Source organism: Bombus pyrosoma, linkage group LG2 (genome assembly GCF_014825855.1).
Source record: "Bombus pyrosoma isolate SC7728 linkage group LG2, ASM1482585v1, whole genome shotgun sequence".
NCBI lineage: Eukaryota > Metazoa > Arthropoda > Insecta > Hymenoptera > Apidae > Bombus > Bombus pyrosoma.
The window spans coordinates 13,215,841-13,241,936 of NC_057771.1; the positions used below are offsets into that span (position 1 = coordinate 13,215,841).

The 26,096-nt window shown below is 37.1% G+C and overlaps 3 protein-coding genes across 3 annotated transcripts in view; 1 reads left to right on the top strand and 2 right to left on the bottom strand.

The window, feature by feature from the left end:
• The window catches only part of LOC122575485, a 195,951-nt gene that overhangs the window by 79,306 nt on the left and 90,549 nt on the right, over positions 1 to 26,096 (top strand). The gene's annotated exons all lie outside the window — the stretch shown is intronic.
• LOC122575523 lies at positions 3,023 to 16,363 on the bottom strand. Its single transcript, XM_043744564.1, has 4 exons — positions 15,513 to 16,363; positions 12,708 to 13,070; positions 11,275 to 11,407; positions 3,023 to 3,758 (listed from the first exon to the last, which is right to left on the bottom strand). The coding sequence occupies exons 2-4, from the start codon at positions 12,922 to 12,924 to the stop codon at positions 3,587 to 3,589; spliced, it is 522 nt and encodes a 173-aa protein (XP_043600499.1). The 5' UTR covers positions 12,925 to 13,070; positions 15,513 to 16,363; the 3' UTR covers positions 3,023 to 3,586.
• LOC122575556 lies at positions 16,510 to 21,805 on the bottom strand. The gene is made up of 9 exons (XM_043744637.1): positions 21,636 to 21,805; positions 21,478 to 21,567; positions 20,961 to 21,023; positions 20,827 to 20,892; positions 20,704 to 20,745; positions 20,175 to 20,246; positions 19,962 to 20,089; positions 18,594 to 18,784; positions 16,510 to 17,916 (listed from the first exon to the last, which is right to left on the bottom strand). Exons 1-9 carry the CDS (start codon positions 21,717 to 21,719, stop codon positions 17,717 to 17,719), a joined length of 936 nt encoding a protein of 311 aa, XP_043600572.1. The 5' UTR covers positions 21,720 to 21,805; the 3' UTR covers positions 16,510 to 17,716.

Sequence of the window (26,096 nt, forward strand, 5' to 3'; positions counted from 1 at the left end):
ATTGTTGAAAAAGAGAAGTTTCCTGTAAAGTGTTAATATGGAACTTCTATTGGACATTCCAGGTAGAATAAATTTAGCGATTGAGAAAGTGTTTACTAGATAGTGGTGTTTTTTAAGTGATATCTCGTAATAGTACATAGAAATGGTGTCAGCAACCACTTAAGTGCGATCACGCAGCAACTACTCCGTAAGAATATAATCGATTTCTTGCGTGGCACGGAGAACGATTACGCGCGAATCTACTCGAATCGTTGCTCAATGAACGAGGTTTTCTTACGTACTCCCGTTCACGTCGATCCGAATGTGTGTGATGTACTTTTACCTTGCTACATAGAAACCAGCGATCTCTTACGGTCGATTTCCTACCTGCAAATTAATTTTCTCCTTTGTATTATCTGTGATATCTGCATTTTCAAACGAACGATAGAAAATGACAATTAAGGTTATTCATTTCTAAATATGAATTTTAGTTCTAGCCATTAATTTCTTATTTATTTCATTTTTATTTCAGTTCAGAATAATTTGAAAATTTGCATGTTTATATTAATTCAATGCAATGTACGAAGAAAGAAAGATAATAATTCCATTTATTTAAGAAGCTTCCAAATTTCTTAACGCGAAATGTCTCCCTGCGCAGTTGGACATCTACCGATTTTCCTACGTTTGGCAGCCACGTGTTTTAACAGACTCGAGCTTGTGAGGTCGCAAGACCCAAAATCCGCAATTGCCTTAAGCTTCCAATTCTACAGACCAGCAGGACTTTCATCGTCCCAGCTTGGAAACTCAATTAACATTAGCAAACAGCCGTATCATAAACATGCCAGTTCATATTCGCCGTTGTTCAATGCCTTCAAAATCCTAATTCATTATCGTATACGTTTCATTTATTATGAACGTCTAATTTATCTTAATAAGTGCCAATTACTAATAATGTTGTTTGTATCAATTTTTCTATCAAACATCTTATTCTACGCTTGAAAATTCTTTCGATCATTCGGCGAAACTTCGCGATATGAACGACGACTTTCAATCTCATTTTCATCCGAACGTGACGAGACGTCTGGTAACGTGGCGACGCTGTTTCGAACGAAACAATGGGGGGTCCTTCCTTTTCGAGATATTCCTCCTGTTTTCTTGCAAGTTGGCGCGATAAACGAAACGCCTGCGATCATTTTTGCGAGAATACCGCGGATCGTAACTGCACGACATCGTTTTTGGCACGATCCTCCTCGCTATCGTTGCGGAGAAAGCGCGCTTGGCATAGTGCTTAAGCCGATAAAGGCGCCGGAGATTATTACAATAACTTTTCGCCGCTACAGACGCCGCTGTAAATTGTACGGATTGTTTTCACGCGAGATCACCGCCGTAAGATTTGCTTTCACTTTTTTAAAGGAAGCGGAAGACGTCCTTAAGGGAATGGTAGCAACTATAAGAAGCAATAATTTCATGACAGAAGGATGTTAGGTATTTTGGGAAAATGTAGCACAGAATATCAGAATAACAGAAAATATGGTATAAAATATTTCTAATTAAAAATTCAGATTATTTTTGTATCTTTTAGTTGTCGATTTATTAACATATTGTTTGCAAACGTGAATGCATTTTGCGTTTAAATGACGATTAATAGAATAAATAATTAAAGACTAATCACGTTCATTTTAAATTGGTCGCAATTAATATAGGCAGTAATTGGATATAAATTTAATTTCAGCGGATTAAGGGTGCTGTTGGGAATAAGGACCTCGTCACTGCCGATGATAAAAACGATATCACGTTTAAATCCACTATTGTATGATAAAGCTCGATCACTTTTTCGATAAAAATTTTTTATTCATGTTGGCAATGAAATTTCCCAAACGGAGATACACCAATCACGCGTCAAATTTATATTTCGTTTATTAAACAGAAAAAAACCAACCTCTCGGACCACATTTCACCAATTTTCACGAATTTTGCTTAAACGTCGAGTTATTTGGTAGACTACAACTCTCACTAGATGTATTCTCAACGAGATCAAAGAAGCTTCCGAGTTACACATGTAAATGCATAAAATTTCGCGATAAGATCCACGAAATTCAAAAGTTTTATCAGTAAAATACCGTTTTTGGCGTCTGTAAAATATAAAACGTAAAAATATATAAATATATTAAATGCAAACTAAAATCAAGCACACAGTAATAAAAAGAACAATTAATTGTTAATTGCTACAGAAAAAGAAAAAATCACATGAATAATCGCTGCAACAGTGACAATCGAATGCTTAGGTGCCGATTTCATTTAATTTCGTGGAGAAGCATCACAGGCGGGTTAAACGCGAGACGATAACGAGCAACGGGAAAGATAAATTGCTATACCACAAATTAGAGCCAGCGTTTCTGTCATAGCGGCGCGCACGAGAAATAATTACAAGGAGCGAGTTCCAGCGAAAGAGACATTACCTGGCCTGAACGTCTTTGTGAGCGTTTTATACGCTCACTGAATATTATACATACACCGATGGTAAAATAAGGACCAGACGCTCGTTCAAATCAGTTCGAGCGACGATGATTCGCTGTGGAAACTGCTATTACGGTCGAAAACACCGAAAATGTCCCGTAATTGCCGGCAGCTTAACAAAGGCGCGCTCAAAATATTATGCAACGCGACTGGGAAGAAGAATCATGTGAAAGAATGAAACATTTAAGTCGAAGGATAGGAAAATAAAGCGGATTTTGGATAATTTATAAGACGTTCATGAAAAATATCTTTACCAAGAGAATGAAGAAATAAAATCTAAATCCGGGTTTGCTTCATCTTCCAATGTTTCACTCACAAATACTATAGCGAGTGTTTTACTTTTTGATATTTTGTATGTTTTTGCATATGGACATTCTGTAATCTCATATATCTCGTTTTTGGAATTTTTCAATTGCGGAAGTTTGGAACTTTGACTAGAATACAGAAATAAGAAATAAATAGAAAGATAGAAATGTTTGAGACGTAGAGTTTTTAAGAAGCGTAAGGGGTTTGCGAATGATTTTAGTACATTGAAAAAAAGTTTTATTTTCGACACTATAAAAGAAGTAGTTTCGTAATACATTTTACGTAGAGATGTGCAATCAAAGATCGCTCGATGACGAAAAATAAATAATTATCGCGTATTTTTCTCTCGTACATATACGAGATTTCTGGGATGATATACTATTCGATACACTTAAACGTAGTTTATAGTAATCTTACATCGATTAAACTCTATTTTTCTAATCTAATGAGTTCTCATTAGAGTCGAGTATGATTATAATAGAAATTATTCCTAAAGTACACTTAATCTAGACAAGTTTCTTAACTATCTTCGAAGTTACTATCTAATTTTAACTTGTATTAAGAAGTACACCAAAAAGGTTTTCCTTCTTTCCGTCTTTTTACGATAATATCTCTTTTATGGTAATAACTCGCAAGAAACATCATTTGAAGTGAAACAGAAATTATCCACAATTTTTTAAAAGTCGAAGCTCTGTTCGTAACGACGTTACGAGGAAAATCATCTGCGATATCACAGATTGTGTTGTCGTATTTTTTCATTGCTTGTCCACATGATTTCGTGGCGTCAACGCAGTCGAATCTTCTTCATCATGTTGAGAACGCTGGAGCCAGGCAGAGGGCAGGTGGGGTAGAAATTATGACATCCTTGACCTTCCACGCCGGATATCAGTTGACCCATATGCGCCGCGAAGTGGTACCTCGAGGGCACTTCCGCCATCGTGTTCAAGCTCGTGTCCCTGAAAAGTTTCCATGAAATATTCATCGTTTGTACTTCCTCTTTCGCCAGGGCGGCGCAAGTATCAAAATGTTGCCCCGCTAACGTAACGTTAATTAATGTAAATATTTAGCTAAATATTTATCACTGTTCCATAGTTGAAAAGTGAACTTTAATTTTTGCAAATTAAAGTCCCTTAGCAAACCATCCGCTGCTCAATGAGTTCCGGAAAACTGCGATAACGTTGAAACTTTGATAACTTGCAGTAGCTGTTCCTACGTAAACGCATGGTTTCCAAACGTATTTTATTAAAATGATCGTAGCTGTAGAATTACACATTTTTTAAATAATACGATAAATGTACTATACATATATTTTTACTCAAAGTCCTAGGATAGTTTATAGTTTTAGTAAATTCTTGGATATTATTTGTCGATAGATTGATAGTTTGTAGTAGTTTAATAGTTTTCAATGAACTTGCTAATATCAAACATTAATTCATGCACTAGCTAGTTTCTTTATCGAATAGAATGACATTCGACGATTATTCAACATTTTTCAGTTTCTAAACAAATATAGCTGCCTTAACTTGATTGCAAATAATTACAATTAAGGTGGTATGATGCAAATAAAATAAAGCATACGTAAATGTATTCTGATCTCAATAAAAGTAAACATCAATTTTGCCAAGAATTGCCAGCTATTCATAATAGTTACAAAAAGAGCAAACTATCATTTGTTATTTAGATAAGTTTGACAGCTCAACTGTTATTTAAAAGCTAATAGCTCTGTGCTACATTTATTTTTCATAACAAGTGCTAACATTATTTTTATATATATTTATACCAAGCTATCGTGAAATTTCATCTCTGCAAATATGAAATATATAAGGTCGTTAGAAGAAATTAATTTAGCAATATTCGACGGTTGGTAAAAATCTCTGAATTTTCCTTCTTGTGAAAGCGAATAGATTTACGCGAATAAGACGAAGCAGGTGTCATATTTACGAGCACGTTTCGCAAGGATTATGTCGCGGAAACTCGTTTCGAAACGATCGAAAGAATAATCGACGGGCGTCGACGGCACTGGCACGCACGAAATCGACTCCACTTTCGCAATGTTTGACCATGATAAACTGGTTGAGAACAAGCCGCATAAGAACAGGCACAAGGCGAGTTGCCTTTTACTTTCGATATCGACTGCTGTCTGTAAATACGTGCACCAGAATCGTTACGCTCGATGAAACCGACTGCAAATTACACGAACCGGCCTTTCTCTGGTTCCGTCGTGTGCGCCAACTCAGAAGAAATGTGGGAAAATTGGGAACCTCCGGTCGACGCTCGCCACGCGAGGTACTTCCGTTTCCAACTTTCGATTCCAGTAGATTTTTACCATTTAATACAATTTTCTGTGCGTATATTATTTATTCGGATTATTTTCTGATATCTTTTAACGTCAACTGTGTCGTTATTATTGAAATTTTTGTTGAGGTATTCTGCTTTAGTGTTCAAAAAATTCCATACTTTCCTCCTCGTTCCTTTATAAAGATGCTTCATTTAGATTCTTTTCTCGTATAATATAATCAATATAAAAAATCAATAATAAATCTCATGTAATATTAATTGCATCGTTATTATTAGAATTTTGATGAATCCTTTTTAATATTCAAAGATTTCAACGTAGATATTCCTGATTCTTTATAAAGACGTATTTTATTCGTGCATCTTTCTTGAAACTTTTACTATCTGGTTGCGTGATCGAAGAGAATTATAATTAACGCGCGTATTAGCATAGAATCTGTAAATAAAGATTGTGAAAGAAACGTTTCCATGATTTCTAATTCTCTTATTTGTAAAAACGGAAACATCTCTCTTTATCTCTCACTTTGCTTAAAACCCTCGCCGGAACCGATCGCGTTTCATAAAATAAATTAATTCATAAAAATAAATCAATTTACAAAATGAATTATCGCGATAATTTTAGTAATTATGGCACAATTAAAATGTATATCAGAAAGAGATTTAAATAAAGAGCACATGCGAAGTAACTTCTGTTAAATAGCGAAACGCGTAGAACCATTACATGATTAATGCATTATCCAATCATTGCTAGGTTTTAAAAATTACAACATAGCTCACAAATGGATCTCTAACCAGCAAATTAAAGCGAAATACGTGAGAGAATTTATTAGCTGATTCCAACATCTTCCAATCATTCTCGATTTCAAAAATTGCTATATGTCTCACAAATATGATACATCACTCGTTGATACGCGACATGTTCTGGTAAAAAGAAGTTCAGATGCAAAAAAGTCGATTTTGTGATTTTTGTAGACAAAAGTCTCTTTGCAATGAGAGCAACCCCAATCTCGTAGAATAATTATTCGCTTCACAACTCACAATTAGTATCATACACAATAACTACCAAGTGTTTACAAGTACATATTCTTATTTTTCAATGAAGTATTTTCTTTTATTAAGTTCAATTTTTCCAGTCAAATCTCGTAGTCATACGAAAGTACTATCAAATGATATGAAAATTTCAATATACTCGGACTTGATCAGCCAGTACATAGACGTTATAATAAATACAATAGTGCGCAAATACCATTTATGGCCACTGTATTAACAATGAAAATAGGCAATTTGTAGAACTTTAAACGCGTTTATCACGAAGAGTCATTTTTGCACGTTAATCTCTTTTTACGTTAAACTTTTTTCATATCAAATATATGAAACCCGAAGAAGACACAACGATCGATAATATCCGCGACCGCAACTGCCGATGAAGAAAGGCGTCCGCCATATCCTGTAAACGAAAATATGGGAACTCACGTTCGATCCTCCGGGAAGTCGGAAGAAGAGGGCTGATCGTCGTAAGAAACAGTTTCGTCACGCATGGCTCCTGAGGAAGACGTCTCGCGGCCGCAAAAGGGAAATCTCCCTGTTTGTCCGTTTACGATCGCAGCCTCGAGGCGAGCATAACGAGCAAACGCAAAACGGCTTCTTAGCTTTTCCATCTTGATCGGTTTAACCCGGAGCGGTTCCATAAAAATCGGCCTCGCTATGGGAACGGCGTTTACGTACGCATAAAAGTAAATATAAAGCACGAATCCTTCCGGGACGTTAACCATCACGATCCACCGTGACATCATTCCTTGTTGTCTGTTTAACTTTCGACTTTTTCCGCGTCCTTTTTATTTCCTTTTCCTGTTCGTTTGCGTGTATTTTAATTTGATGCTTCGTTGGGGAACGAGTGGAAAATTCGAGGGCAATGATCGAAGATCAGCCTTTGGATTTACTATGAGTATTTTCATTTATCACGTGTATTGATAAACGTGACCATAACTTGGATTTTGTAGATTGTCGATTTTAGTGCACAAATCTCGTTTCGACCGTATCAAAGCTCGGATATCAGATTAAGCATTGTATTCTTCAGGAATTTTGTATATTCTTTGGTAATTTCCTGACGTAGTTTTAGAAACCAATACTACTTAATGACAGCCATGAATCTGTTTGAATATTAAGTTATACAAAGTTACATTTCCCAATTATTTCAATTTTATTTACACGGGTTTTCATGATTAAATTAGAGTATTAAAAAAATATATGAATTATGAGAAATTTGTGCGTCAATGTTTCACGTGTCATGTATATCTATCACGCAAATCTGACAGAATTTTATCAATTCATTACCAAAAGCTATTCTTACTAGATATCAATTATTTCATTATTTAATTAATTACTCTAACGAAAGAAACAGCACGAAAGGTTCGGAGCTTAATTTCGGTCAATTAAGCTCGACACGGTCGAAACGAAATTTAATTTCCGCGTGAAAAAGTAAAGAGCTGTATGTAATTTCGCGAGATGAACGGAAGCATCGTAGACGAACAACGACCGCGAATTAACCTTTAAAGCTGAGCTATCATTCTATTTCTCTGTTTTCAACCTCCGGAAAATAAGAACAGGAAAACGAAAAAAGAGAGATGTTTCTGTAACCAATTACGAAATGATATCATCGATTACCGTCGCTTGTAGGGACTAAATGATGTAAAATAAGATTTAGGGACAAGTGATGTTCGAAACACGCTTCAGGCGTCGTAGAAAGTCGGAAGATTGAATAACCTGTGAAAAGGAAAGTGACGGATCGTTATAGCCTTCGTCAACGTAGAAACACACTGTCGTTCTCTTTTTGAGGCGGCTTACATAAGAGCAGAGGAACTTTCACGCTGTACTTCGACCTCTTGATCGCAGGAAAACCGCTGGCTCTTTAATGACCGGAAATAGTAACGTCCTGCAGCTAAATACCAGATCTCCGTACATTCCCCCCTGTTCTCTTTCACTGCATCTCCATTCCATCTTGTGTAAATATTCGACCGAAATTTCATTTTTTACATTTATCATTCGCCAACTTCTATTTGCGAACGATAAATTTGGTATGAAATTTGGAAGAGGAACATCGAGGATATGAGATTATCCCAACTTTACGATACGGACAGTACATCTGCTATTTCTGAGAAGTTGGAATTTCCTACATTGCAGATTATAAAGTTTACAATTCGAATCACGTCCACAACACGGTTAGCATTTTTAAGCGCTCGTCGGGTCCGCACGTATGATAAACTTGGATCCTGGATCGCAACTCGACAATAGGTCACCGGATGATGTCGTTAACGGGACGTTATGTTGCGCACTCTCGACCAGGTACGCAGTAGAAGCACCACTTGCAAGGCGACCACGACAGTTTGACAGTCACATGATTGCAAAGATATAGATTTCTACGTGGTAGAAAACGTTGACGAAAACATAGCCCCTAGGCTGACATTTAGAATATAAGTAACACGTGCTTCGGGAATAAGACAAGTCTCATACATACTTACGTTTCATACTCTCTTACGTTCATAACTGTTTCATCACTCGTCACTTACGTTCATCTCTCACTCGTTCATCACTTACGTGTACAGTTACGTGTCTCACGACACAGATATCATACTTAGAGGAAAGTAGGCTCTTACGTTCGTACAACACACTTCAACGCACACTGCAAATCTCTTCAAATAAACATAGAAAAATCACATTAGAATTAGAACTCCTTGATCTTCCTCCACCTTTAGGGTTCATATCGTTGAAGGTTCGCGACTCCAACCGAACCGAGTTTTCGATTTAATTGATCTCCAGCTAGTTGAGAGGTGGTGGCAAAGAGTATAAAAATTGTTCGCGTGATTGAAATTTGCAGCGTCACATCGTATTACGAAACAAAATTTCTACTCTGTCAGTTCGGATTCCCAGCTCATAAAATTCAATTAAAGCTACAAATTACTCGAGTTTAAAACACATATCTACATGGCAGGAATCTATGGAAGAGAAAACTAGATATTTCTCTCTTGATTTCAAATTCCACGTGTCCCGCAGTGGAACAAAAAATTCCTGCTCATTCGCAGTTTCCAGTCCGAAAAATCCCGCATGACAATTTCTCTTTCGATCAATACCTACATCTCGCAAAAACACATACACGCACAAAAGAAAAGAAGAGGAGAAAACAAAAACATGAAATCCGCCGCAAATCGCGTTGAAACGCGGAGATTTGGAGCGGGATCGAAACGGCGCATCGTCGCGGTCAATATTTGGCCGGTTTAACATAACTTTGCTTTTAATCAGCGAGCAAAATGACCCCCGATGGTGGCGGCGCGTGGCTGCGTTTCGCCTCTCGATCGTAAACGAATATTGCGAGATACTGCGGGCGTCATCCAATTTCAACGCGGCGAACCAGCGTCGCGACGTGCTTCGTAACCTCCGTGCGCGATCGTTCAACGTCGAATGCTCGTTCATTGAAAATTGCGGGGCCCGCTCAGCCCTCCATCCAATTTTCGATGACACGCTGCATCCTCGCGAGCAACGATATCCAGCCTGACTGTTCGACTGCATCTGTTTAGCGAGATATCGAACTGACGTTTGTTTGGCCTGTGCGCTCGGCTTGTTGTTTCGCGCACCAGGATCAAGCTTCGACCGCGCTGATCGATATTCCGACGATCGAAGAGAGCATTCGGCGCGTACACTGCTCCATCCGTGTAATCTGCAGATTGGAAGGTAATCCGACGAGCTGACGTTTAATTCTGCGACAGGGGGGAGTGGAGTCCAGAGGCTGCATATTGTTGTTTATGAACGCTGTGCTCGATTTACGTATAAAGTATGGCTGATTTAATAAGGTTTCTAGGTGGCCCCACGTTGTGTGAGTGTGTGTGGCTATGTTTATTGTTCAATTAACAGTTCGCTATTGCGCAGTCAGGTTGTTGAATCAATGATTCGTAACGCGCGCAAATTGTTCTAACGATTTTGTAATGAAGCAATCGTTTTTCTCGATCGAGCGTTTTACGGAATTTTGTATAAAAATTGACGTTATAGAATACGTGGCTGTTTCGACACAAGCTACAATAGAATACAATCTTTCTATAAAAATTGAGAAACTCCATCATCCAACGTCTCAGCTTGATGTTGAACATACCATAAAACAAATATCGAGAGGCATTGGCAGCCAGTGAAAAGAACAAGACAAGTCGTTTCGACACACAATCCACGATAGAATACGATTTGTCTATACGAAATTAGGAAGCAATTAGCTTGAGCTACAAGATACCATTGAACAATATCGAGACATTGATAGCTCGTAAACAGAACGAGGACAATAGTCCAACTCAGTCCAGGATGTAATATAAATTTCACAACGTGACATTGGTGGCTCTTATTATGGTTGCTGACCTATCGAGAATCTCATGATCCAGCGAATTCGCATTACCGTCGATGGTGATCGAAAGTGGAAAGTGAAAGTGGTGAACTGGAACGAGTCGATGATGAAAGTGGACGAGCTACGAGCGCCCTATGAGGTGTCGTAAAAGTTCCAGCGCGAAACTGCCCCATCATTCCGGAGGTTTTGAACGTCAATCAACTCTGTCGAACGGTTCGTAAACGTTCTTAGTGTGTAATTGCTGTTTCTTCGTCATGATCTATTTCGTTTCTTTCACCCGGCTAAAAGCGGAACGTTTCGGACTACTTCTTACATAGCGGCCATCGAAAATGTATTTCCACGGAGGACTTGGAATATTGATGAACCACTACGCGGATGATTTTCTAATTGAAAAGAAAAGTTACTGCTCGGTTTCTTAATGTTTTCTAAACGGTTCAGTGCAGTAGGCGATGGAATTTCTATGGAATACTAATTTGTAGATAACTTTATATGGGTGTTTAGACAGCAGGATTATGAAAATAGTAAAAATGACCGATTGATAGCGTCTTATAGAAATTTATAGAGAAATCTGTTAGTCAAATTTTATATTTTAATCGTCGCTAGTTCTAGTGATAAAAATTCGACGAAAGAATTTTTAACGTTGAACACACATTCGGGTAAAACCAATGACCGAAATTGTTAAATAATTCGATCATTGATTTTTATAAGGAAATTTAAATCGAGCTATGTATTAATTTTTTTTTTTTTTGTGGCCTTGGACTTATCTACTTGAGAGAAACAAACAACTCGTCGTTTACCTGATTAAGTTTAGCAGTGATCGTTCCATCTCACTCAGCTGATCCTGATGGACGGACGAGGTCAGTTCGCATATAAGCTTGGGCAAGCAAGCCGTCTTGATCGTCGTCATCATCTTCGCGCGTCGCGAGATCGCTGTAAAGTAATTTACATATAAGATGTATAAACTTTCCTAAATATCCCACCATTAACGAACTAATGAATATTTAATGTTTATGTAAATTAGTTTATATTGTAGAATAATATCGTTAACGTATCTCGCATTGGAAATCAAGCTACGAATGTTTTTACCTTTTAGGTAGGTAATTTAAGTAAACAACTCTTACTTTTTTGCTCTCCAACTTGTTTGTTTTCAACGTTTATTTCGATCTGTTTATTGTTTCCGTGCTTCAAGTTCTATAGTCTTGTGATTAATACGAATTATCGGCTCGTTAAAGCGAGGAATATTAATTAAATCGGACAGCTGGACCGTGGAATGTTTCGATGATCTATTGCGACGATTGATCCTATTTTATTCAAAAATTGCGTAAGAAACCTGGTGAAAATATACTAAGTGGATAATACTTGACAACAATATCGTAAAAACCTGCAAATTGTACTTTGTAAATTTGTAGCGATTAATCAAGATTTTTAACAAATTCTATTAATTCGGATAGTTGACTTGTACACGGCTAACGAAAAATATAATACATTCTGCATGCTGCACACTATCGATTAAATCTACACAAATAACGCCAAACAATTAACGATCAGAACATAAAAAAATAATCGCTTCAGGTAAAACTTCAGGTGAAAAATGTAGTAAATTTCTGGAATAAGGATTAAGGAATTTCTCTTACATTAATACGATGAATTTTTCTTTCAAATTGTTTGAAATTCAATTTGAGGGATAAAATGGTCCAATATTTTGTACATTATGCTCTCTCACTCACAGTAAGAATTTCCCCAATTTGATGACTATTATGGAACACAATTTATTCAACGAATTTAACGAACATACAACGTGAGTCTTGAATAACGAACCATATAAAATTTGTATGAAATTTGTTGTTTCTGTAATTACTAAGACTATGCAAATACCTTTAACAAAACGAATATTAGCTTTCATTGAGAAAGGAGAATAATACTTTACTTCTAATTAGCGCAATACAGCTGAACGCATTACAAATCAGTAGCCAACCGAAGCTCTTCATCCACATGGGACTCAATCGAGCTGAAACTCAATCAATAGCTTCCATACGAATAAATCAAATGGAATTAACACTTCCTTTAACATCCCGGAACGAAACCACGATAAAAAATCTGATGACTCGTTACAATGCACAAGTGCATTAGCATAACATTTCCGGAAATTACAATTGCATTACGAACATTCGTTAGCGCGTCGATAGTCGAGATTTCTTAGTTCCTCATGCGCATGTAAATTACTCCTTACCGTTTTCTTTCTCGTTATCCTTCTTCACCGTCGTCAAGGCTACGCTGTCTCCAGGAATCTTGCTTGCAGGATCCTCCAGACTTTTAATCGGTTCAGTGATATTCTGCCGAGACGATCGGCCGAAAATCGTGAAGATCACGTAGCTGTAGTCACCGGCGAACATGAGGAACATCCCAAGGAATATCACGAGACGCACAGTGCTGGTGTCCATAGCCATGCCGGCTGGCGTCCTTGTAACGTCACGTCCGCACCGATCGACGATCCTCGATTCACTGCGGCCTCTACCGATTCAAGGACCGGATCGGAAGAACACGCCGCGCGACTGGATTTGCTGTTTGAACTTTAGTCCTCGCTCTGCTACACCTAATATAGCCGTCGATTAAGACGCATGGTCTTAGAAGGATTAGAAGGCAAAGAGGGTTATATTACCGATATAAATCTTCTTATTAGAATTACGGCGAGGACAAAAGTCCCCAATAAATCGAAATCGTCTTGGAATTACAGTGGCTACAAAAAATATTATTGCGTACCATTGTTGTTTAAAACGTAACGTCGGACGCGTCTACGTTGCGTCGGAATAAATTAGAACGAAAGATCAAGCCGATAATAAATAATCACGGACGCGAGACGAGGAGATTATCCAAACAAGAGTTCATTACAACTATCAGGGGATTATTAGGGCAAAAACAATTATTGCTTCGAACTTAACGTTGAAGCTGTTGGAAACAAGCGTATTTATCGTAGTATTTACGTACTAATCAATCGGGTCTAAATATACTAAATTTCGTATGATTTAATAATATTTTCATATGACTAGGAAAATTATATCAAGCCATAAGAGTTTATTATAACTCAAAACTAGATTGAAGAAACAATCTTAATATTTAATGTAGGCAACGGAGTAAATAAATCGAAATTGTACTTCTACACTTTGTACGGGCGCGAACAATTAGAGGGAAATTAGAACGGATTAACGTCGAGCACGGTGAATATCACACGTAATGGTAGATTTGTAAATTGCAAAGCGAGATCGAGTAAGTGCGTAGGCCGAGTGCAACTCGCCGATTTATGCCGTATACGTGCTCTTCGTCTCATTGGAGAATTTTAGATTTTTGTGCAAGCAGCGATCGAAACCGCGATCAAACAGCATTTTCGACGATGAAACTTGAGGTGTCAACGACGGCGATGAAACGGAAAACAATTATCGGCCGTCGTTGACAACCTTGACAGTTCGGTGAGCTGTTGCTAAGCCGTCGAGCCGCCGAACATTGCCGAACATAGCTCTGCTATTGTAGAATCTTCGAAATTCGAAGAACAATAGTCGACTGCTCGACGATAATATAAAAACAGACGCAACGGCTTCGAATATTGTGATTCAAAGACACTCGATGCTAGATAGAGGCACTCCGATTGCTAAAGCAGCAGCAATTATTGTCCCGAATTTATCGTTGGTATCGTTGGAAACGATTGTTATTTATTGTAACAATTACTTAATTAGATCCAAGTATATTAAGTTTCGCATCGTTTAGTGATACTTTCATATGACGATAAACATTTGATACCTTGAGAATGAAATGTAAAACCTTCAGACTCCTGTACACGTTGAAACACGTTGCTATGCATGCGTCGACACCTGCGTTTCATGAAATCTGCATCAATTCCACTCTACCGGATTACCGATTCTCCTCAGTTTGTGATGTGATACCAATGTCGAAACATGCGTGCTACAATGTCTGATTATTCTCCAAATATTAATTGTCAATAACAGAGGGCAATATTGACTGCAAGAAATAAAGAATTTAAGATTAAAAAGAAACGAACAAAGTGATGATTAATTAAGAGAAACAGGTTTTCCAATTTCATGTTATTGAGAGAAGTAAACACGAACGAACCGAGCGATTATGGAAATTATTTGCCTATGGATAACTCTGTTTTTCAATATCAGATGGAAACAGGTCTCTCAAGGATTAGAAAACGAAATACAATGATGGGAGCCTACTGTAAACTAACTGATGATACGCGTTACATGTGGAAACCTGCGTCACGATCGGTCCACCTAAAACGTGATTCTGATTCCTACATCGATACAAGTTGCTTGTAATACGCATATATTGCAGCATGTATCATGCATCGCAACATGTTTCAACGTGTATAGGGGCTAGGGGTCTTTATAGAAAAACGCTTTATTGGGAAAGAAGGATATGTGCAAATACTTTTTGTAGCTACCGTAATCTTTCGTAATGCCGCCTGATGTGCAAGTTACATAGTACTCGTATATCTGCAGCTTTCAATTTTTGCTTTGCTTCTTTATGAACGTAGTAATGCAATGGTGATTAAGAATTTATTTCTGGCGATTATTAATCGATAATTCTTAGAACATACGGGTTCAATTAAATACTATAACCAGTTAGAATTCTGAGTTGAAAATGGGAATTTTTGTACAGTTGTTACTTTGCATACTTTTATATTTTCTTTAATGATAATTAAATAGGATAGTATCAGCATTGTTAGAAAATATTTAATATCGATTGGAATCAGTATCAGTCTGTTAGTATAGCCCACTTAGTTTTAATGCTTTTTTCTTGTACAATTATTGCCTGAAATAATTTGTATTTTTAGTGATTGTTAAACAGGAAAATGTTAAACAATGTTGATTAATGTTTAATAATTATTTGTCCACAAAATTAGACGTATTAAGTTAAGAATTCGAAAGGAGAGCGTTCAAATTATGCAATAGCCATGTTACAACGCCTTAACCCAATTTTTGAGAGCATGTAAATACACATACAGCGAAACAATACGTACTCGTGAGAAGCATCGACGATGTGCTAAGCCTGTAGCTACGGATCGTCAACTTTCAACGTGGAGGATGTTATAGCAGAACTTTCGCTCTCTGTTCACTTCCACTTTCTTCGATCCCGTGTGTCGCAATGCCAACGCAATCCCGAACGATGAAACACTATACTCAAAACTGAATCGCACAAGTCAAATTTTTTCCAATACTCGTCCAATAATCGGATTCTTTCGAATTCTTCTCTTTCTTTGTTTAAAATTGAATCGGTGCAAAACTGGTTTGTAGTCCGCGGAATGCACTGAAACACTGCTCCGTTAAAAGTGAAATCACTGACACGAACACGAGCGGTAACAAAGCTTTCTAAACTCTAATTAATCCTATACTCGACACGGGTACAAGCTTACAAGAAATTATTTTGGTTAAATAATGGAATTTGATAGGTCAAGTACAAAAAGTTATGTGTGTATTCGATGACGAATGCGTTCCGATTGGAGGAATTCAGCGACGCTGCCGCGGTCTACCGACGTCGCGGAATGACTGTGAATGATTCGAAACCACGGCCTACGGACCTAACGAGTTGTCAGTGAAAGTTGGACACTCGGCCGCAACTCGCAGCGATCGGATCGGCCGATCTCGTGCCGTGGTTCGTTTATTCGCCAGTTTGTCTGGCGAGAACCGGTGTGAATACCTAACAAGCATTCTTCACTTTGTTCTGATAGCGCACGAGTTCTATATCTTATCGGATAAAACAGGTACAGATTCGTATTTAATCGACTTTCCACTTAATATGAATTTATTAATTAATTTATTAATTCCGTATTGTTTCTGTTCCTCAAGATGCAATATTTCTATTAATCTCCAGTTTTAATTGTTAAAATATGGAATATTACATCTTTAATGGAAATGTTAAGTATGGAAATTGTTAGAAACAGTATTCTTTTTAGTTCAAAAACTATTCACTCTAATTTCTTTCTACGATATACGATACTGGAAAAGTAGGACATGGAATTTTCTTTGAAACAGTTTTATTTATATCACTTAATAATTTCAGTTTGCTTCGTTAGTAACAAATAATATTTTGTTAAATACAGGTATCAAATGTGTTATTGTTTTGTTAACATTAACAGCATTAAAATTTTCTTCTCATTCTTCAACATCTTGATACACAACGAAATAAACATTTATATGGAGAAATTATTTTTCAACAACAGTTCTGCACATGTAATACGATGCTTGCTCTCACAATCCTGAATAAATGTATTTTCCAGTTCCACGATATATCCTGCGTACGTAGAACAAAAAGAATTTTTCTTCGAGTAAACCAGTTTGCCCAAGGGCAATGATACGTGCACGTCCAGATCAGACAAAAGATCAGTCACGCACTATCTTCGAAGTCCATATAGATACGTTTGCATTACTTTATAAATTTCCATAATAATAAATTTTCATAAATTCGTTCAAGTTCGGTTAATTGATTTTGCTTTAATTACCACTTTTCTACGCAATATGCATTGAAACTAGATTCTATTTTTAATTTCACTTTCCCACAGAGTCATCGTGTACGCGTTGCACTCTGACACACGTCTGTAAAGACGTCAGAGTATTTCGTAACTGCTATAGTCGCGTGAGAAAAAGTCTGATAATCTACAGTGTATGATCGTGTAATACGAATATTGTTTTTCCTTGACACTAGTATTCGACGTAAACGTGGTTATTAATTTTGCAAATTACGATTAACGATATGCACGAAGTAAATATTCAGTGTATGCTGATGAATAGTTGAATGACTTGGCAGAAAACTGCAATTTCGTTGAATAAGCACCGAGCTGTTGTCGCGGTAAGAAGTTTATGTTAGCTCGCGGATATATTACGTACTTATATTCGTTCGGTTTACTTATGTAATTTGTTGTTAGCGGTAAGTGTTATAAATGAGAAAGTCTCGTTATTCGGATACGCAGTTTTTCTGTATCCGGAGTTAATAAGAGTGGGTACAAGTTACAAATGTTCATGATATTAGAGATGCTTAATCCCAACGAGTCAATTTCATAGAAAAGGGCAAGCAATATTTTATATATGTAATATAATTATGTATGAAGAAGATAAATATAAAGTAGAAAGTGTGTAATATTTCCTATATATTATTCAATTTATTGCAATTACTTGTAACTGGTATATTTAAGAAATATATTATATAGTCTACTTGTAAGCAGTATATTTAAGATTTTTTCTGCGTAAAAATTGTAACGAGACCCAACAACGATCTGGTAAAAGGTGTCACATTCTTCAGAGATTCGTCGTGCAATTTTTTCACATTAAAACGCGCCGAAATGCCACTACTAGCGAATTTTCCTGATCGTTTTCTTCGTCTATCGTCTCGTCGACGATCTCCAGCACTCCACATGAATTTATCAGGCTCTGAAATCATCAAGAATCGTAAAAGTCCCATTCGACATGAAAAAATATCCGAAAAGTCGTGTCTAAGATAACGTATGCAACTTGCTACACATGTATGCAAATTCCTATGATTTACGTTCGTGTACATAAACTCATAATTTCTGTCAGTAATTTATAAAATATTCGAAATAGTTATGGTAATCTCGATTATGTCGCCAGCCGATACTTCGTCTATTCGTTTTGCTAGTAGGGAAAAGAGAAAGTAAATCGGTGGTATTTTACTCTCTCCTTTTTATAGAAATTAGTAATTCGGGTAAATTAGCTGTCGTTTAAGACAATAATTATCTAATTTGACGGCAAATTACGAAATATTAAGTTGTCCCAAAAGTTCCTTTCGTTTTATAAGGAAGTAGTAGATGCACAACATTTTTTGTTTTATATTATTTTATTGAATTACGTTTGATCCATTTTATTCTACTACTAAAAAATGAATTAATATAAAAATAATATAAAATAAAAAATGTTGTGCATCTAATATTTCGTGGACGTAATATAAAAATTAAATCTTACCACGGACATAACTTAAGACTAAGTTTTCTTTGTAACGTTAATTGCAATATTTAGAAACGTTTTTATTTAACGAGAAATATAAATTCTATATAAGAAAAAGATTACAGAATGGGTAAAATAGCGCTTACGGTGATAAATCGTGGATTCCTCGGGAGCTTCCACGGATGCGTAGTTACTTGTGTCCGATTTTTGGGGGTGCAGTCGCAGCTGTTGCCGCGGGAGGTGGACGACGTTGGCCAGGAGGTCGAGAGACAAAGATCCCATACTTCCTAGGTGGAGGTTCCGGTGGCTGCGGCGGTGGAAATGACGGTTCGAGTATCTTCAACACAATGTCAAACATATTTCTATTAATTTTCATTAATGTTAATTCGATATTCGATTAATAACAAGCCTCTTATACGCTATAATTATTACTAAACAGATTGCAGGTGTTCATCCATTTACAAGAAATGTAAAAATAGAAATAGGAGTTTCTTTTTTTATATTCTCTCTAGAGAGCACACTCTTTTTATAGAACTTAAAGACGATCATTAAAGAAGGAAATTAATTTATATAGAATACAACGAAATCTTTCTTTAAATTTCTTTACAGTAAAAAACATGCAAATAATTTTACCAAGTTGTTCAAAATTCAAATAAATGCTATTTCTAATTAACATTTTTGTGTATATTTATTTAATTCTCGCCTGTCGGTTTTGAATGGCCTCCAACTATTTACAATTGTAGAATATCTATACGCAATACAACAATAATACTTTTCTTCAATCATTGACGCTAATTTCTCTAGTTCTTATTATACCTAATTTAATCTATCGAAGTAATATAAGTAGAATAATAAAGTAATCGAAGAGGAACGGAAAGTATTTTTTATAACAAGATAATGTCAGTGTAAACACTATGCTTGTGTTTGAAATTAGCAAAGGTCTGCAAAACATACAAAGCAGGATACTCATAACATTTAAGGGATGAAGCAAACCTCTATTTACATTCAATTTCTTCGATTGTATTCCTAGTACCGCAAATTTGTATAAACATCCACAGACTAATTATTATCAATAAAGGATTACCGCAGTCCATTATCCAAGCGATCTATCGATACATTACGTAATCAAGACACACAATAATCCTAACAATAATACGACGACAATCCTATCGGCGTCAGCATTAACTCTTCCACGAGGTTCGAAAGCCTCGACTATTCCGTTGAATGCGTCTTAACTAACCGAGAGTCCTATGGTTTTCCCCAATTTCGTTCGCCAGACACCGAAATAACTTTACACGTCGCGTCCCGGTGGTCGCGAGTTCCCTAACAGAATTCCTGAACAATCTGTTCGTCTCCGTTTTGCTGGCGGTTTCGGAACGCTGGCCCAAGCTGTTACAACGACTGACGCAACCGGTAGTAAGAGGTAAACCGCCCTCCCCGTCTTCATTTTCTTGACAATTACAGAACACCGTCACGTAGGGAAAATCGGTGCACACAGTTTAATTGAAACGTACCTTGAGATTCTCGAGCGAGACCGTTCGTCCTTCGCCGAAACACGGCCCCGCGCGTTCGTTTTCTCGGTCAGCGACGTCGCCCGCAGAACTCTTGCACGATTCTCCGCTGGATATGTACTGAAAATTAACTACGAATTAACGACAATCGGAGAATTTCGCTATAGAAGGAATTTCAGTGTTATGTTTCACATAGAAGAGATATTTTTTCGATACTTTCTTCACCACTTTCTCCAGTTCCAGTAGCTTGTCCTCTGCGTTGATCAGCTCCGTGCTCAGACGTTGCATCTGAATTATAATAATTTTGTTGAGATTTGATAAAGTAAATGAATCTTATGGGACTAAGGAGTTTTGGAAACTTCATTCTATCGTTGCTTCGTCTTTGAGATTATTTTGCAACTAATTTTGTTTTTTTTTTTTTGTAATTAAAAAGTTTCGTAAGCTTTAAGATAGTATGAAAGATTATGTTACGTTGTGATTCTTTTTCAAATCGTCAGATTTTTGTGTATCGAAACGAGAACGAGATCGAAGAATAAAAATTCGAAGGTTGCAAGTTACTTGCTGGAAATCACAATGGAAACTACCCCTTTTTTGTAATTGAAAATACTTTGTTCACATGCACCTATGATTTTACTAATTATAGAATTAAGTTGTTACAGGCAGAATTATAAATAACGCAGAGTAAAAAGATGAAAATCTTCAGTCCTATTTATAACATTAACGAGACGGTTGAACTTTCAGTTACCTCGTCTTCCAGATCCTGCGATGTTAATCTCTGCGCTTCTTTCTGAAAGTGTTTAATGAGATTCACGTATTTATTGTTTACTGTGTTTTTTGAAAGAACTGAAAGTTTCTTCTAAACACTGACCACTTTAACCACCGCCTCGTCGTATTCCGTTTTCTTATCTTTCAACGCCGCTACGTCTTCCAGTCTCTGCAACAATCGTTTAAACGAGAAATCGATACGATTGAATTTCTATTGTTATCAATCAGTCGACGCACCGTTCTGTTCTCCTCCACGATTTTTAGCATCTCCTTGTTCGCCTTCTCCATTTTTCTTATCACCTACAATTAAGAAACAAATTAAACCTCCTAAACACTAACTAATTAATTAAATAATTAATAATGTAATTGAAATTATAGATTTCTAGAATTAGCGTGACACGAAATTACTAAATAAGAAGTCTAGGAATGTTGACACAAATCTTTTCAAAGGTAATAGAAGCGTTTAAAAAAATTCATCACAGTCACATCAATCACTGTAATTAATTGCTTTAGATTATCGGCGATTCGGTTAAAATTGTCGATAGATTATTATAGTTTTCGAAAAAGATTGATAAATTTGAACAATTATAATGTTTGATCTGAATTCTTCAAGCTTTATGGAGAGAAATTATAAGAGAAATATCGAAGTATAATACGACAGCGGAAAATTTGTTGTACGGTAATTTTGGATTACCTCCAAATGTTGACAAAATTTGTCCTAAATTTTCTGAGCAAAATTTACAGTTTTACTTACCGTAGTGGCGTACCACAGAGCAACGTAAAAGAGTATGTGCACCAGAACGCAAACGTAGACGTTGTCCAACACGTACACCCGTATGAACGACTGTGGCGCAATAAGAAACGGAAGTCAGAAGAAATCACGCGATGTCTCGCGATTTTCACGGTCTTTACTTGACGATCGTATACATCAACGAGCTTTAGAATCGGGTAGGACTTTGCCAGCCGGGAGAAGTAGCTCTGCTTTTGTAAGAACATCCCCGCGAATGTAATCCATTAGACGGAATTGCTATGGATTTTGAAAATTCCTCACGATGGATGAAAAATATCGTCGATAGAGAAATACTCGGCACGAGACGCGTCTCTTCGATAAACGAGAGACGAAAATCTGCCAGATGTTATATCACGGACGTTCTGAATCGAGTAACGATTGAATAATCGACTGTCGAGTAATCGAATATTTATGACATTTGAAAATAGTAAAGCATAGTTTAACAAGCAAAGATAGTATTTTATATTCGTAAGTATTCTATCTTGTTCTATTTTCTCCTGTTGCTTTATATCTTTTGAGTGTTTGATTTATGGTATCTAAAAATAAATTCTGATATAGTTTCGAAAGCAAACGTTCAAAGAACGAGAAGATATTGTATGGTATTTTATATTCTTATCCTTTTTCAAAGAATTACATTCTCTTTGCTAAAATTGGAAAGTAACATTTGATAGATTGCTTCAAATCGAAAAGGCATTCACCTGGCTTTGCTGTTATTAAAGGAACAAAATTACGCTCTGTCTAAATCTCGTGATTGCCAGTTTATCTATTAATTCAAGAACGAAGCATTAGAGTAATAATGTTAATTAATTCGCACGTGCGACGTATGTTATTTCAAAACGAATTATTCTGTATTAACGCTCATTTCACAGCATAAACTAGCGCGACCAACGTGTGGCGTGACTCACTGGTGGTTCGCAACAGCTTCATTTTATGCGATAACGTGAACCACCGGTGAGTCATGCTATTTTTTTATAATTTTTATATCGCTATCAAGATTCGAATTCAATTAGATCTAGCCACAAAGAACGGTATCGATCGTTTACGATAATTACCATCGCCCAAACAACAACGTAATATTCAATTCTAAAAGAAAATCTCCACAAACATACGCTCGAGCAAAAGCATTAAATGTATAATTAAAGTGAAATTTTACACCCAACGAACGCCATAACGGACTAAATTTCAATTAAGGTATCGATTAAACCAAATTCGATAAAGAAACTAATAACACATTATTGGGGGTGTCATTAATTAACAGGGGACATAATTTACTTGTACCCGTTGGCCAAAGGAGTGATCCACCGATAATCGCGTATTATTAAACCCTGTTCACGGCAGCTTCAATGGCTGACTTAATTTCGCAATCGTCGCGTTATCGCTTGGTCGATTCGTGATATAATGATGCACCAGCCATGTTGACAATGCCGCCGATAATAAGCTGCGACAGCGGCAGCTGTCGAAGGAAATTAATGAGGGGAAAACAGAGAACAGGAAGAAATAGGAAGAAATAGAAAAAAAAAAAATAGAAAGAGAAAAGGAAGTGCAAGACTTTCGCGTTTACATGATCTTATTTCCTAATTAGTAAATAATTAGATATTCGATTTGAGAACGTATATGTACATGTTTAATAGAGATAGTTAAGCTTGGTCGCGTAATTCCTTGTTATCATTCGTTAAGCGAGTCGACTCGAAATGAGACGTGTCCCAGCGATTTTATCACAATCAGCTCGTAAAGTAATTCGCCAGTAATTTACGAAGATGCTAATTGGTGCGTGGCGTCCAAGTGCTTTTAGCGAGTCAGCCTTCGCAATTTCACGAGGTTCGATCTCGAAACCGCGGCCTCGAAATTATCGTCGAATTCTGCATTAATAATACAAATGCTTTCCCCGTGTTTGCGTGTAATTTTCCACCGTCTGATGAAAGAATCACCGAAATACGATAATTTTAATGCGTCAGCAACGAGAATTTATTCGAACGATCCGCTTAATATCACTAATTTTACAACGTCTGTATCGTGATACGGGGTGGTTGAGGGGTGAAAGAAGAATCGAAACGCGTTTTGAAAGGACGTGTGAGCGTAATATCGATAATGAAGAGCGCGAGCACGGTGAATGAATATTATGAACACGTTTATTGATTTATAACGTGTGGGCTTGCGTTTTAATTGGTTTAATGTTTGTTTAATGTAGAACACGATATCTGCTTGTAATGTAAAGCACCATGATGGAGATGTTTAAACGGAAACAATTAAAATGCTTGCTTCGAAGCTAATTAATATCATAACGATACAAAGCGAAGAATGGAAGAAGAGTAATTATCTACGTTGCTATATGGCAGAAATTTCATTTTTACCCCTTGACTTTCAACGAAGAAGTTATATTCGCGGTATCGATCATAGATTCGATATTTAAACCAACAAAGGTTGTGTGGGATTTAAATTTCAGTTTTGTAAACTTGTAGAGGACTCTTAAATAAATATTATCTGTAATATTTCAATATTATATGATATGACATTGCAAGGCAGCAACGATCATCTAACATTCACCTAAAATTCTTCCAAAGGAATCATAAGAATTGAGCTGATCGAATGTTTCGAGATATTTCAAATAATCTTATTTGTTATTTAGTGTTTTCGAATAACTTTAATCAAATAGTGAAATTTAAACGAGGTCCATCAATCGGATTAAAAAGACCGAGTGAACGGAATTAACGCGCGCAGTTAAATCTCACAATCGCACAGCGTGTCACGAAGTGAACAAAAATCGGAATAATGATTGTTCGATTTTGATCTTATTATTCGATGATATCGTCAGTCTGTAGACAATATAAATGTCAATTATAATTTCACATAAATAATTATAATAATTTAAATAACCTAATCCCAAAGTCGATGGAGGATTAGTAAAAATCGTTTCTCCATTACGATCTAATCTCTTGAAAATTAGCTCATTCGTTCACTCTACATCATACAGGGATGATATCGAGAAGGTATCAAGTTTCAGGAAAACTCCACATTGTATGAATTTTTTTACCTTTGTCCTGAATTCTCATTCAGATAACACACTGTGGAACACAAGAATGTTGGCTGAAAACGTGCAAACATGGTATACGGAGGTGTGAACCTGTTGTGCGAACGTGGCTAACGAATCTCTATTTGTGTCGCGAATGCTCATTCAAATGTCGCACTGTGAATCGTCTCGGTCAAGGATCACCGTTTCGCGCGAACGAAACAGCCCAAACAAAACTATAATTTAGCAGGGAACGCGACATCGAACAAAGCGTGGTAAAAAATTCAATACGCTGCGACAGTTCGCTCGCGCGATCTGTCTCGCATCGTTTCGCAAACAAGAAGCGTCGCTACGATATCGATTCTTCGTCGACCAATTCACCAGTATTCGTGTTCGAACAAAAACGCTAGAATGATACTGAAAGAAGCGAAGGAAAAATATAAAATAAAAGAAACCGTGAGTAATAACGTTAATTATACAGTTTCATATCAATCTACGTAACATAAGAATTAATACCTAATACAAAACATCGTGGATTTATCATCTCTTCTTACGAGGCTTACATATATCTTCGAATCTGTCATATTATTTCCTTCTTCAACCGTAATATTTAAACTAGTCATCGAGTGACATAAAAGTCAGCAACTTAACAAAAATGGTCTTATCCTTTCTCTCGTATTTCCCACTTTCGTACGATCTCCACGCTTCTCCATCCTTAAAAAGAGATCATCCACAAGGGCAACAAATCTCTCGTCCACCTAAACGCTAGACAAACGCGTTTGTCCAAACAATCTAGTCGGGTCACGTTAAAGCATATTAGAAATTAATCCCGGGGCGATCGACGTCAGCATTCGATTAAATAAACAGGAATTAGCACATGAAAGACGGTGGCGATGGCACGACAATCGTCTACCGTTCGAAGAGGGAAGACGCCACTTGTCGTTTCCCATCGCGCCTCGCGGCCTCGGGGTTGACTAACTAAATACGAAGTTAGCTCCGAAAATGGGGCCCGGGGCCAGGGTTAAACCAACCTTAAAAAGCTTCGTTCACCGTGCAAACACGCCGCGAGTCAACTGCGAAAACACTTGAGATCACTTAGACGAATCACCGTTCCCCTTTTGCCACCCTTCCGCTTGCGATTTCCGCCCCTGTCGCTGACGAGCCGATGTTTATGTAAAACAGTAGCCGATATGGATCGACGAGTGTCTCAGTTTGGCGTGCCTGTGTGTGTTAAACGAAACTCTAGCCGTGGCTGGATCCACTTGACGCGTCAAAAACGTCAGTTACACTGATACCAAGGGGGTGGATCGCTTTTGTCGGCAGCGGATCCTGGACTATGGTTGCCAGTAGGAATTCGAGCATCTTCGGGGCGGTGTTGTTATTTCGAAGAGGGTGGCTGATTGGGTTGAACGATTTAGAATTGGGGATTGGATCTGGCTGCTCTTATTAGCGACTGTGCGTTTCGATTATGAAGATGGTAAGCAGTTGATGAAATTAATATTTGTGGGAAAAATTTTCAGAGATCTTTATGACGTCGTTCTACGTCCTGGAAGTTGATTCTTTAAACTGTAGATCG

What these genes read in the sequence shown, in the direction of transcription:
- LOC122575556 (XM_043744637.1), bottom strand. Translation starts at nt 21,719, where the DNA reads ATGTTCTTACAAAAGCAGAGCTACTTCTCCCGGCTGGCAAAGTCCTAC. An exon ending in CTCTGTGGTACGCCACTACG is followed by an intron (nt 21,024 to 21,477) that starts GTAAGTAAAACT and finishes TCTTAATTGTAG; the next exon opens with GTGATAAGAAAAATGGAGAA. An exon ending in TCTCGCTCGAGAATCTCAAG is followed by an intron (nt 18,785 to 19,961) that starts GTACGTTTCAAT and finishes ATTGTGTTGAAG; the next exon opens with ATACTCGAACCGTCATTTCC.
- LOC122575523 (XM_043744564.1), bottom strand. Translation starts at nt 12,924, where the DNA reads ATGGCTATGGACACCAGCACTGTGCGTCTCGTGATATTCCTTGGGATG. An exon ending in GGATAACGAGAAAGAAAACG is followed by an intron (nt 11,408 to 12,707) that starts GTAAGGAGTAAT and finishes ATTACTTTACAG; the next exon opens with CGATCTCGCGACGCGCGAAG. An exon ending in TCACTGCTAAACTTAATCAG is followed by an intron (nt 3,759 to 11,274) that starts GTAAACGACGAG and finishes GAAACTTTTCAG; the next exon opens with GGACACGAGCTTGAACACGA.